Here is a 15,569-nt window from a genome sequence, read left to right as displayed (position 1 = left end):
CGGCCCGCGGATAGAACTTTAACTTGCCGATCCGTGGCAAATATAAATAAGATACCTTATGCATCGATTATTTTGTCTACTTTGTTTAAAGCTATTTTTGTTCTTTCTTTTTCAACAAAGTACTGATGACCTTTTTACCATCTCTATTGGTGAAATTGATGGAAATAGTTAGCACAAATAGCTTTAATTAGTATAATGTTGAAAGCGTAAGTTTTTTATAGAATAGCTGCAGATTAACTTCAACAAGCGTTTGTGTTTCTCGAGGATCAGGCATATGTAATCCAACATAGGTGAATTGTGCTTCACGTGTGGCAGACAACGCATTTTAAGCTGCATAGAGCGGATTTTTCTGCCGGTGCGAGTTCTAACTTTATTTATTGATTATAGAAAGATTGCACACTATTGTTGTTTCTAAACATGCCAAAGTTTGAGTTTTGCAAATCATTACCCAAAGCTAGTTTCCAAAATTTAATATCTCATGCCCAGAAAATCAGTGCTATGTTTGCTTCGTCTCATATATGTGAACAAGTGTTTTCAACTGTGAACCTTAGAAAAAATCATTTCAGAAGTAGACTAACAGACAAGCATTTAGCCTCGTTCCTTAAAATAAGCACATCTCACTTCGAACCTCAATATAAGGAACTTTTAAAAATGAAATCGCAATTTTATTCATCTCATTAACTATTTAAATTAAAACTTGTATATCGTTTTATTTATTTTAAAAGTTATTACTCGGCCCACCAAACTTTTTTTACTCGATTTTTTGCTCTCGACCAAAAAAGTTTGCCCATCCCTGGTCTAAGCGATCAACTTTTCCATACAGATTTGTTAATTTAATTCGAAAAACAATAAAATATGGATATTAAATTCTAAATTTTAGATGTGAGATTTAAAGAGTGCGTTTATTTGATGTGCACAATGATCAGTTCAACGCACGAAATTAAAAAAAATATATTTCTAATTGACCATACAGTGAAATCTGTTGATTATGATTTACTAATTACTTTATTAAAAAAGATTAATTTAAATAATAGTCAATAAGCACATAATGAGTTCATCAGGACTACTGTGTTAGTTAATGTAGATTGTTTGTTGATTAAAGGCAGATTGCACTCATTTATGCAAACGAGTGCAAAGTGACTCATTAGCCATTTTAGGTATTTTTTTAAGAAGTTACGAAGGTGTGCAACTTAAAACAAAACAATTTTTAATAAATACTATAGGAATTTGAACCTAATAATTATAACAAGTATAATTATTTTAAGACTTACTTTGAGGTTTGAAAAGGCATGATAAATATTCACCAAATCTAAAACTGGTTGCTGTTTTGTCCTTACTTATGAATTTAGTATTATAACCTGATGAAAAGTTAAGTTTCTAAGAGTATACACTAACACCCGACATAAAAGGATATGCAGTAACCATGATTACAAATATCACAATATATTTTGAGAAGCTATATATTTATTCAACTCTTAGAAATACAAATACTTGCACAAGTGTACACACCAATTATTTTAGAAACTCTACATTTCAAAGCAAAGTACCTTATCGAGTAATCTTATTATTATACGTATACAAAAGGAAGAACCAAATATCTCTGGATTCAGCCTCCTAATGGCACTTCGCATGGCCATTTTTGTTATGAAAACGAAAAAAAAAACCTAACTATGCCTTCGGTTAACTTAAACTATAATTCGGTTAATTTCGACAATGAAAGGTAAAAAAAGTGCTAAATACAAAGTATGAAGTAAATCAAAAATAATTTGTTGATTATGTAAATTTTGAAAAAAAAAATGCATACTTTTTTATTTTCTCGTTATGAATTTTAATTCTCGAAACCCAATAGTAATCTATGCATAAATTGATGGAAAATGGCAGTTGCGCAAGTCTCACTCAAGTTTACTTTTTTTTTTATTAAGTATTTTGAATCAAATATTTCTGCAAATATCATCTCGAAAGGAAGTGAATAAAATTCTAAAATTAACTCATTTATGTTCTTCAAGTTATTACCATATCCATAACTTTCCTTTTATTGGAGTTTAGAATAAATGGAAAGTGACGTACAAAATTGGTCATAACTTAAAATTTAGGGACTCGTATAGTGCCAATAGAAACTTATTTTACGTTTTCAAACAATGAAACGCCCACTAAATTGCATCTAATTGAATCGAACAATAGCGTTTTAAAAAAAAAATCATATTAATAAAAAAATATGAAATTATTCTTTTACGAGGAGGCAAGCGCAAGAACAGTAACGATGATTAGAATTTATCAAAAGTTCCTCTCAACAAGAATGGCAGCACCAAAGTGTCAGACAATAACGATCTTAAATGCGCACAAACAAGAGGCAAAAGAGTTAAGTTAATGGTGGGCGTTCTGCGTCAGAAGAAGCGTGTTCGACCTTGGAAGGACGTGGCAGCTGCATCCCTAAAAGGCCAAGGATCCCAATCATGCGCGCGATCATCTCTTTCAGTATGGATGTTCGAAAGTCAACCAGTCGCAGCGTTCTGCAAACAAAAATACCAATTGATGAATATCGAATGGATGGATGACCTTTTTGTTCGAATGGAATATGTGCAAATGAATGTCACGAATTCTTTCCTTATCGGACGGCAATGTTGGTCTTTTTATTATTAAGAATTGTGTTAATTTGTATACTTTTTCTTAATCATCTCAGCATGGTTAAACATGAATAATGAAGCTATATTACATACCTCATAAGAAAATGCAAAGAACTTTTATTTTCTTCATGATTTTTAGCGCTTTCACTAGATTTCATGATAATGGCATACGTAATGACCACACAAAGGCCACTTTTATTTGTAAGCAATAACTTGAAAACTTAAACCACAATAAAGAAAAAAAAGTTTGATTGAAAGCTTATAGATGAAAACGATACTAAAGAATTCTTGTTTACTATGTTTTATGTTAGATAACTCAGCATTAATTTTTCTATTTCGTATTGCCAAAGAAATTATAAACGCCACATTTTTAGTATTTTAAGCAATTTTAGACTCGTGTCAAGATTTGATTTTTAACCCTACAGAAAAGAATCGACTAAACTTAAAAACGAAAAATAATTTAAAGCATTTAAAAAAAAATTCTAAAATACTTCAAAATATCGCCAATTTGATGAGATTTTTTCTCACCGAGTAAATCAACGAATCATTCTCAATTTTTACATACTTTTATAACTCCAAACAAAGCAATGTTTTAACAACTTTTTAAATGTTATAAGAAATTGAATCAAAAGTGGTTTTTATTTTTAATAAATCAGTAGCGTTTCTCTTCTTTCGCCATTTTTATTATTAGCTTTGGTGATGTAAACTGGCTGTTTCTTATCCTAACAGTAATTAATAACTGCTAAAACTTCCCAACATATTTTGGGCCCAAAGAAAGCAGCATTTGAACAATTTGCAAACGTAAAAAATAGTTCAATCATAACGCTTCCCATTTTCACAAAACTTCGGCAATTCTCCATTTTTGTATTGAAGATCTGTATTTTTTGACAACATTACGAAACATGCTCTTAACATTGTGTAAATATTGTCATGCGCACAATAGTAGGTGCGATTTTCAAAAGTCAAAAACTAATTAAATAAAAGTCAAAAACATATTCAATTACGAGAAATATATCTCATGTGTTATGTTTTTCAGGATTCCAAATTTTAGCTTTACAAAGTAAGTGTGATCGTTTGGAGCGGATATTAAAATATTCTCTAAATATTCTTTTTCAAAGTATTGGAGTGCTGTTTGGGAGTGCTAGTAGTGTTTTTTTTTTTTTTTTAATTTTTCTTACATTCTGAAGCAGTTGGCAACAACTTCAATGATATAAACGGAAATAGAAAGCTTTTCTTCAATTTTTGTTAATTTGTGATAAAAATAATGATTGTGGACGTAGTTGTTTCAACATACATACTTTGTGTATACTATATATATACTATATTCATAACAATTATAAATATTAGGGGATAACGTTACGTCGAAGGCCATGAAATAAACAATAAATACTTCTTTCTTTCGTTCATAGTCACTCGAAACAGAATTCCCCCTCCACTTATGGCGGTAATGAGTTGCGTAAAATGAACAATATGTTTAAATTATTGGCTTAAAATTGCTTCATATCGTTACACACCTACCGTATGACAATAGAGACTTCGTTAATATCTAATTATATATGGTAAAAACAAAGATTTATTTGGCACTAAACGCAACTATTTTTTTAAAAATTCTTACGTCTTTTTCGTCGACTGAAATTAATTTATTACTATTATTATTTTGCTTAAATATGTGTTAATAAATATTAAGTCATTTGGAGAAAAAACATGCAATAATGCAGTTAATAGTTAAATAGCAACAATATTATTACAAATGTTAATATATTTGCATTATAAAATAGTGAATAACACTTGCATACGTTGCTATGTGTCACAAATCTTCTAAAGAGCTTGTATAAATTTGATTTCAATGAGTTCAATTAAAAATTATAAAATGCCATCAATACGAACTAGAGATATTAATTTAAATTTTTATATTTTTAATCCAACTCGGACTGACTAACCGACCAGAAAATTGAAAAAGTTCTTTTTAGTTTTTTTCGAAAACTGAACAAGTATGGATGTGTTTTATTTTCTAAATGTTAATTCATTTATTTTAAATAATGTAAACTTAACTACGCTGTAAAACACTCCTGATTAAATTGCGGTATGAAGTAATGGTACTCTGCTCTGAAATAAAGGAAATAGAGTCAAAATTGCAACTGCAATATGGTAAAATTTACTGTGTTTCTAGCTCTATTTGAACTCCAAAGAACTCGGTAATTTTTATTGAAGGGATTTGGTAATAATTTTGGTAAAATTAATAATAAAATATAGACTTATAATAGGTGATATAATTTATAAAATGTGGTAAAATTTGGTAATTTTATCTTGATTCCGTAGAACATGACATGAAATTCATTATGAGAACTTTATTAGAAATTTCATTACCATACAACACGATAATTTTCACAGAATTCTTTCCTCGTATGAATGAAATATTCCTAAAATCCTTTTTTACTGTGAAAACCATTTTTACTGTAAAATTTTATACTGCAATTTTTTGAAAAATATTTTTTAACTACAGTTATTCAGTGATTTTACAGTAAATATTACTATAAAAATTGTAATATATCAAATATTTAGTTCCATAGAGTTTTACCGTAAAAATGGGTTTCGCCATAAAAAGTATTGTCACTCTGAGTACTTTTTACCGTAATTCAATCCGGATTTTTTTACTGTGTATTTAAAAGTATTATAGAAATGTTCTATTTTTTTAAAATCTTGACGCATTTATTATAAATATTGTATGCATAGATTGTAACAAATTGTATAAAAAATACGCATAATATTTTATTAAAATGTTTATTCATTTATTTTTAATATTATGCATAAATATATAATTATGTATATTATATGTAAATACCAATAAATATGTTCAATTTCAAAAATATGATTGATTTATTTTAAATATTATATATACATATTCATAGGTAAAAAATCTATGTATTATTGGTAAAAATATTAAGAATATGTACTATTTTTAAGAATGTTGATTCATTTGTTTGAAATATTATTAATAATTATTATAAGTAAATATTTAAATGTATTTTATATAAATACATATAGATATGCTCTATTTTTAAAAATGTTGATTCATTTACTTTAAATAAATATTGTGCGCAACTATTTAAATGTATTTAATCTGATAAACATTGTATTTATTTTATCAAAAATTTTCGAGAAAAAAAAATTATGAATTGAGTGAACACTGTTAGAATTTTTATTCTAAATTTACAATAAATACCTAGCAGCAATCTGTCCATCCAATTAACCGTAAGGGTTCCGGTAAAGAACATAGTATGGTTAAAACACCATGAATACAGAACTGTATGGTTTTTTTACCACTTACAATCAGCATGGTTTCAAATTCTTACGAAGAAATTCAACTGGTCATTGGAGCTTTATAGAGCTGTAATCTGTGCGTGAATGAGATTATCGTATTCTAATAGTCCAGAGTCATAAATTGGGGAGTGCTGGACAATGGAAATAATACATGTGTTTAAGGGAATAGAGGAAATATTGTGGTGTCAACGCCAGGACTCGAACCCCCATTCTATCTGTCATGAGATTGACAGAAAAGCCATCTCGACCATAATATCTACCCAGCTGCTTCATTAAATAAGTGGCTTCATTAGGTGGGCCTAGTTAGAGCGATAAAATTTGGGTTGTTAAATGGTATTAGGTGAAAGCAGTTAATAAACGGTTTTTCTCACAGTGAACAGTTTGAATACTATCTTATTTATGGTCATTTTACTGTTTTGCTTGAATATGGTAAAATAACAATTAAATAAATTGTTATTTAACCTTTTTTTGAAGAAAATTTTTAACACCATATGATCATCTAATAAAGAGACCATATAACAGAGAGCACGTAATGAATGTCATTTGCTTATGACGTAGTATAGCTCTGCTTTCTGATCTTTTCAATTCTACATTTTCATGCATTCATTCACAGTTTCATTCATTTATCTATGTACTCACTGTTTAAAAATAAAAATAAAATGTTTGTATGAAAACAGTGTGTATAAAAAAACACAGGATTTAAAATTATACGTGAATGCATTAATCATTATTATATTGCGTTACAGAATCGCAAAATATTGGTTAAAAAAAATTTGACTTTCATACGTTGAAAGTTTCATAATATTCAGTAACAAGTTTCAATAGTTTCATAATTTTGTAAGATCTATATGAATTAAATATCTAACTATTGTAATACAGAAAACAGAGCGTTATATCATTTAAAGTATATTTTCTAATATAATTATAACATATATTTTCGTGTAAGCGATAGCATGAAATCTTGTTAATGCTACTACACCTCTATCTGTCAAAGCAGTAATACTAATTCTTTAAATTCAAATTTAAATACATTTCAAAGCTTTTTGTGTTCATATGAATTTTTGCTCAACAAATGTAATTTTAAATTTGTTATTAATGCAGTTTTGTTTACTGATTTGAATTTTAGTCCTTATTTTTAAATATCAGTTTCGTTCACTAAAAAAAAATATTTTTTAATCTATATTTTACACTTCTAATGTTTTAAAGAATAAACTTAAATTCTCGTTTTCTAAATTTTCAATCCAATTTAATAAACATATTATGCTTTGTGACCTTAACTTAATATGACTAGTTAGGTGAATTCATAGAACACAATTTTTTAATATTTTAACTTTTAAAATACTATTTTTACAAGTAAATTTATTTGAAAAGATAAATCACATAGATAAATCACAGAATTATGAATTCCATTTTTTTTTCATGAATTTTTTAGGATGAAATAGTACATTTTTTGTACACACTGTTTTCATACAGACATTTTATTTTTATTTTTAAGCAGTGAATACATAGATAAATGAATGAAACTGTGAATGAATGCATGAAATGATGGAATTGAAAAGCTCAGAAAGCAGAATCAACGATACTGCGTAACGTGCTCTCTGTTATGTGCTCTCTTTATTAGATGATCATGTGGTGTTATAGACTACGTATGCTGCTAAAAAAGAAGGAAAGACCACTGAGGTATATCAGGACCGTAGTTCAAGTAATTACCTAATGAAGACGAATGCACTGAAGGGTTAGTTTGTATTTACATGTATGGTACTTCAATATACAGTATATATAAGATAATACGTAATTACGCATACAATTTTTAATAATGCACATAACTGTTTAAAATTTATTTATAGTTTTTAAAATAATTTTATCTTAGTTTATGCTTTAAGTGTTTAAATACTTATCTGTAAAAAATTTTTAATAAATATTTTAGTAAATATTATGATATTAATTAATTAAATATTTTATGATATATACATTTTAAGTTAAATATACATTTCATTTAGGTTTTCAAAATGTTTCTTTGTAATGATTGGAACAAAAGAAGCATCTTAGAAGTGATTGACTGTTTTCTTGAAATTTTATTGAAACATCACATTTTTGATGTATTAACTTCAGTTTCCTTAGGGTGTTATAATTTTATTCACTAAGTTTTAATTTTATTTACTGCAGATCTTAATCGTAAAACATCCGTTTTCAAAGTCTGAAGTGTTTCAGGAACTTGTCATATATGATGCAAAAATATGTTATAGTTATGTAAATGATTGCAAAATGATTGAAATGATTTAAAAATGATTGCAAGCGTTTTGACTGTTTAAAGTAAATGAAATAAAACTGCAATAACTTTTTTAATATTTTTTTAAGAAATATTTCCGTTTTTATATGCTGGAACTGAAAATTTCTTATAATGTATCTCCTAATTGTTTCAAAAATATGTTATAGTAATGTAAAGGAAATGTTTTAACGATTAGAAATGTTAGAATGCTTTAGGAAAGCAAAAAAAGTGCTTTTTTTACTTTTCAAGGAAATATTGAACTAAAGAAGGAATATTGAATCTAAAAAAACAAAGAAACTGTTCTAAGGAAATATTTGTGAAGCGTTAATGTTTTTATTTCTTTTTTTCCCCTGAAACTAAAAGACAAAGTAGTTTTGGATATAACTCACATTCATTTTGCCCTGAAATTTAACTCAATTGAAAACTAAAATTTAAGCCTGAAAATATGAATGTCATTCACTATATATAGTGCTTCTCATGAGATGAATAAATTTAATGGATATCAGCGTTTTGAAATGTAACCCCATGTTACGTAACTGTCTTTCGCCCCCATACACGTACGCATCTCAATCCGAGAAATCCTCTGCATCAAGTTCGCTGAATCACCAGTCGTTGATCTTTCTTTTCCACTTTAGGGATCTTCATCTCTTAAAAGAGCCCGCCAACACACATCATCACACTCATCCAAAATCCCTACAATGCAATGTGATGGGGTATCCTTCTGACCAATCAACGGTCATGTAGTTTTGGTCACGTGAACCAGTGACGCAGAACCCGCCAGGTAAGAAGAAAGTCTACCTTCTCCAGAAACTTGTTCACTTTAAGAACGTCAGGTGTTGCTGGTGGTTGTGTATGTCCCGCTAACCAAAAGTGCCACGAACTTTCGCACATCTCGTCCCACCAGTCAGAGAACTAAACACAAACTTTGCCCATGCCGTCCGTGAGATGGGTAAGTTCCCATAGCTCTTCCCATGGCAGATTCTGATGGTGTGTCCCAACATCAGCAGTTTATCCATCGATATTTGTCCCATTATTGAAAAATATTCTGAAAGAAAGTGTTGGAATATACCAGGTGTTTTCTGTTGTTGTGGCTGGCCTACTTGCGGATAACAACAGCGGAGAATTAACTCCGTGAGCCCAATTAAGCGCGAAGTCTTACTGAGTTGAATTTCCGCCAAGAAATTTCAATTGGCTAAAATACTTCTCATGTTGGATATTTGAAGCATTTTAAATTCTGTGGATGTGATTCGAATGTTTGGGATATCCCATAAATGGACAATCCAACTGCTAATGTTGCGACACTCCAGTGGAATCAGCTGCTATAGAAGTAAGATTTATTTAATAATTATATCCAAACAAATGTTTAAAAACATGCATCTATGTAAAGTGTTTTCATTTTAAATTATTAGGGCAATATAAAATGTAGAAAAAATAATGTTTATTTTTTGTTTTTCCAAGTAACGCCATAACAAAATGTTTTAAATATTTTTACTTCAGGTAATATCTTTTCCTATAAGCCTATCACAATGTTAAATGTTTCAAAACTTTTTTCTAACATATGGCTTTAATACAAATCAATCCATATAGTGGACGCAATATATACAAGAGCGAGAATATGAGTAATATGAATACATGAACAATAAGACTGCACAACGATTAAAATACGTGATTAATAAACGAGAACAGTTAAAAGTTAAGGATAATAAAATAAATGTGAAATAAAAGTCAAAAGATGTTAGACAAATTAAGACACGAAAGTCCAACAGAGAATTCATTAAGTTTCTTGCATCCTATTATAACTTGAAAATATCGTCATTATTTTGAGATTATTTATCAAGTCATGGGCATGAGAAACTTATCCAATATCGAAACGAACAAAAACTAATCGAATAAATAATGAGATCCGTTATATATGGCTGCACGCAAACTAAATGTAAACTATAATCTATAATTTAAATTTAATAATAGGAAACATAAGTATCTCAAGAAATGATTCAAATTTTAATCGAAATATTAATTCTTTTATTCGTATTCAACTCTTTCATAGTCTTAGTATGGCAAATTGCCATTAAATTTCAAAACATCATCTAAATATGTTTTCATAATACGTTCTAATTTGTTTGTTAATGCCTCATGAAAACGATTTTTATTTGTTTACGTTTTCTCCTCCCCTCACTTTCACATTGTTAGATCTGCTGTAATATATGCGTTCAGATATAATATGCCTCTGCGTTACAAAACCTTAATAAAATTTAAATAAACATTTTAAGCATAATTTAAAAAATACATTTGAAAATTCATTTTTTAATGTGCATTTTATATTCTCTACGAATATTTCGTTCGAGTCTGCAAAAAAAAATTTTTTAAAATAAAAATTAAAGTATGTTCATGCTTTACATTCAAAGAAAATTAATTTTAAAATGCATATATAACATGCATCGTGCAAGATGAAAACCGATATTCACTTATTTAAATTTTTCCTCCGTATATTTCGCAATACCATTTCCGTAAAAATGTAAGCAGTTTATATCTGTATATTATTATTAACATGTAAGGAAAAATGAAAAAAATAATCAAAATACATAGGAGTTTTATTTTAAATAATATGGCCATTTTATAAAATGAATCAAATGAATAATTTCATGCGAAAATCGCAAACAAAATCCCCTATCGAATTATTTCCTATTTGCTCTTTGTTCAATTTAATTACCACGCTCCTTAAATTACATATGCATTCAGATGAATAGAATATATAAACTACATAAAATTTCATTTCCATTTTCGGAGAAAAATAAAAGTATGCATATGTAGTTTAATTATATGTAATTTTAGCATTTTCATGAAATTTATTATAAATACATTCACTTCTTGTCCTATAAATTTTTTAATTCATTGAAAGGAAAAAAGATTATTTATCATACATACATTATAGCTTAAAAAATTAGTTAATTCAATATTAGCAAGTAAAAAATGATAGTTGATTTGCAATAAAATTAGCGTATAATATTGTTTTATGTCTTATTTCATCATTTACCTCTTAGAGAAAAGTATTTTTCAAACTGAAATGGAGTCCCATATATCACTTCTAACATGAAAAAATGTGTACGAGATATACCTAACCTAAAACCAAATTTCACAAATCTTCACGAAAGTACTGTATTAAAGCAATCAATCAAATTTAATTTTTAAACTAATTTAAGAGCTCATACAAAAAATTATCCCTTTCAAATTAAAATTTCATGTTTATAAGTTTTAATATTTAGCAATATTATAAGTAAATTTTTAAATTCTTATTCAATTTTCTTAATTTTCTACATAATTAATTTCCTAATTTTACGTTTAGACTTTTTATTATTAAATATATTTATTTCCTTACAAAGTAAGGTTATAGAGTATATTACACCGCAGACTGTTTTAGTTTAAAAAGTTAGTGTTTTTGTACTTTCTGGACAAATAGTTGTAAGATTCCACATATTAAAGAGTAAGGATGAATCAGTTTTTTTAATTTTATTTGTTACTTAAATATCTTAGAGAGACATCTTTAACGCAAAAACCATGTGTTTAATTAATTTCTGTAAAAGCGTTAACAGAATTTAAATGTTAGTGTTTATTAATTAAGCGATTTTGCGAACTATAGCTTGGAATAGTAATCACTTTCTATCAAATAAATATAAATTCAACAGAATAAATTATCATACTAATTATTCATATAAATATCATATTAATTGAATAAAATTCGAAAAACTCATAGAAATTAAGTAGAATTTATTAGTTTTTAAAGATTAATGTTTACTTATTGAAGAATCTGGGATGCCGACTTCGGAAGAACGGAATACTTTTTGAAAATCGAGATTTTTTTTTCCTAATGGCCCATAAAATATTTCTATGTCTTTGTTAAAATCTGATACTTTTTTTAAAAAAAATAAATTTCTGTTACTGCTGTTATTTTTTGTAAGTTAAATGCAACTCTATAATTTTAAACGTACTAATGTATTTTTATATATTATTTATTAATTCGGCACCATAGCATTTGACCAATTTGTACCATTCTTTCTGATACTTTAATAAACTACGTTTATCAATCTTCGCTCATTAAAAAGTATTTTGATTATTGAAAAAAAGTTATGTGTGATTTATTCCATTTTAATGTTATTGCGGAAATTAATATAAAAAAATTAGAACAGTTACTAAAGAAAAATCACGCCAAGACAACGGACAACCAGCAATTGTCTTTTGAGTTATCCTGACACTTATGTGCTGTTAAAGATATTTTAAAAATTCGATAGCGACTGGAAATATTTGTTAGCTCCATCAAATAGCAAAATCCTAAGCATATGAAATTAAAAAAATAAATAATAACTAATATTATTTTCACCTCAAATGAGAACAATAGAATATTTTTGATTTTAAACATTTACTTGTTTTTTTCCTGAAATCATTTTTATGTATTTGTTTTTAAAATTTAATAATATTTGTTAAAGCGGAAAGGTACACCAACCCTAAACGATTTTAAGAATGCAAATCTTATGGCACTATGTCAACGAACTAAAATACATCAAAATGATTTATCATTCAAGTTCATAGATCAATTTCATTGGTTCATTTATTCAGTTTCTTTTGTTGCAAAAACACAGTTTCCGATCGTATTATTTTGCAAGTTAAATTGAAAATGCTAAGATATTTATTGTATTGATTACAAATTAGTTTTATTTGTCACGCTAAGTTGAAGAAACCAAATTAATTAGTCTTAATACGATACTACATAATTCAATAATTTTTTTAAAAGTTTTAGATTTAATATTTAACGCTTTTTTTTACATTGACTTTTTTTTAAAAAACACTTTCAACGGTTAAATTAGCTGTGACTATTCATTTTTTATCCAGAATTTTTTTTAGTGATTTTTTTCGATAAAAAATATTTACATTACTCATTGTTCAGATCAAAACTAATTTTTTTGTATTTTTTGCAATAACACATTTCTTTTTCGCTTAGAAATAGAAAGCAAGATCAGATCAATTAAGAGACATAAATTTTCTCTCCTACTCATATTCTCAAATTAATTACATAACATTTTTAGTCACATAAAATATAAATGAAAAATCGATGGTTCAGAAATTCTACAGAGATATTGTTTATTTTAAATCTTTACTTTTGAAATGTTATGATTTTAAAACTGTGATAACTGTTAATTTTTTAAAGCTTGTTGAGCTACACTAATTCAAATATTATTCAAATTTACTCGTATATTAAAATGGTGCCAAATTTATCTTGAGGATTAGTTTGGCACCTTTAATTCTGTGTCGCAGAATTTTTATTAAACGTATTTTTCTTACTTTTTAATTATTTTGAATAAATTTAGTTCAAAATAAGTAAAAAATTTATTTGTAGCATAATTTATGGTAATGAAATACAGCATGCAGCACCATTATCCTTTGGAAAACGGTAAAAATTGGTAAAGTAATAGATTAATGGTAGCACAGCTCACTTCCAAACAATAACGTTTCAAACTTGCAGTTATTTAGATCTATAAGAAACATATATTCATCATTTAAATTTCCTTAATTTAAAAAATCAATTCTTGATAATTTTTTGAATATGAACTACTTTTTTTGGATGTATATCAGTTCAAATATAATATCGATAATCTAACAGATATTCTTAGTAAGTATTAGACAATTTTTGGCAGTTATAAAACAAAAAAAAAAATAATAATATTTTTTTGCTAGTTATGTAAGTTTTTACTCATAATAAAAACAAATAAAAGAGTTTTTTTAAAAATTTTATATTAATATTAAAAAAATGTCGAAACTAGTCGGATACCATAAGTTTTCATTTTTCTTAATTATCATATAAATACAAGATAGTTCGGATCAATGTTAAATTAGTCAGTGCTTAACCCCTTAGTAGTGTTTTGATGTACCAAGTTACCAATATTATAATTTAACTCACCAACTGAACCCATTTTTTTAAGAGTGTTGAACAAATTTTGTCAAATTTAGTAAGAAAGCAAAAATAAGTTAGAATTTTATTCATAAGGATCGTAACCAACATTTAATATCCTTTACATCATCATTAACCAACCAGCAAAATAACGAAAGCGAAAGGCATTCTCCTCTAGCTCGTAGGCACCGTAATTTGTTTCCTCTGCAGCAAAAAAAAAGCCTATAGCGGACTATTTGGTAGCTCTGTAGGCGTCAAAAACAGTTATTATCATGTCCCCGCCCATAAAGTTTTATCGTTTATTTATTATTTTATTAATAATACGCAGAGACCATCGCCATATTTCAAACGCACGAGTGATTGTTTTGTTGTCAAGTCTGCTAACTGACCTTGCCGATAAAAAATAAGAAGAAAAAAATAGGGTGGATTCCACTTAGCCGATTCGTGGTACTTAAAATATTCAATTTTCTGACTTCTATGTTGGTCTGTCCTTGAAGATCCACCGATGCGGTGAACATATGTTCTTTTAAATAGTGGAAATATAAGTGATTGAATATAGCTGTTCGATTCATGGAACGACGTACTGACGTCGACTCCAATTCTTTTGTATCCGATTGCAAAGGGATTTCCACTTCTTTGGTGCAGAGTGAAATCATTTTATTGGAATCTAAAATGTGTACAAAACATTTAAATGTGCAAATCACATTAATTTGTAATTACATCCCAAGAGAAACTATTCGTAATATTAATTTGAAAACCAATAATTAAATGTTTTGTTATAAGAAAGCAAGTCTACTTAGTACGCGTATGCGTATCAATATTTAAAAATAATAATAATTCGTGCTCTCTCAGATTTATCGGTAATCCATAAGATCGGTGCTATGAACTACTATATTGCACAAATTATAATATTGTAAGAGAATTTACGAAGAGACACCGTCCCGCGGGAAGCTTGAGAATGAGAGTCTATTTTTGAGAGCTTACAATGCGTCGAGAGCGTTACCATTTTTGTGTTCTTTAATTAAAATAAAGTTTTCATACATCCGAAAATTATTTAAAAATTGCATCGTTTAACTTAATTTAATATTCTTCAAGTTTCTGAATTACATTTTGTATCGTTTTGAATTACAAAATCGTTTTAATTTGTTGAAATAATGTGGGGCTAAGTTTAATCATGAATTGTTCAGTCTCCCTTCCCTCCAAAAAACGAATCACCTTGAGTAACTTTTGATCTAATGATCGAACTTTTGTGTACTAAGACTCAATATTAATGGTTCGAAGGGGTAAGTTCAGGCATGCTAATTAGTTAGTGCCGACGATATTTTAAGTTACGAAATCAGAAACAAAAGCGTACATTCTCAAAATAAACATAACTTTGTTTGACGAATTGTAATTCCTGACCTCCAAAATATAG

The 15,569-nt window shown here is 27.7% G+C and overlaps 1 protein-coding gene across 1 annotated transcript in view; it reads left to right on the top strand.

Moving 5' to 3' along the window:
- Window positions 1-9,029: 9,029 nt before the first annotated feature.
- LOC107454206 (uncharacterized) overlaps window positions 9,030-15,569 on the top strand; it is a 173,750-nt gene continuing 167,210 nt past the window's right edge. Inside the window, exon 1 of the mRNA XM_087149893.1 lies at window positions 9,030-9,163. Coding sequence (XP_087006019.1) covers window positions 9,160-9,163 — 4 coding nt within the window. The 5' untranslated portion in view covers window positions 9,030-9,159. The remainder of the gene's footprint in view (window positions 9,164-15,569) is intronic.

This window comes from Parasteatoda tepidariorum, chromosome 8 (assembly GCF_982258835.1).
Source record: "Parasteatoda tepidariorum strain Cologne lab strain chromosome 8, Ptep-v5.0, whole genome shotgun sequence".
In the NCBI taxonomy this organism is placed as follows: domain Eukaryota; kingdom Metazoa; phylum Arthropoda; class Arachnida; order Araneae; family Theridiidae; genus Parasteatoda; species Parasteatoda tepidariorum.
This window is presented reverse-complemented; position numbering and strand designations above follow the sequence as displayed.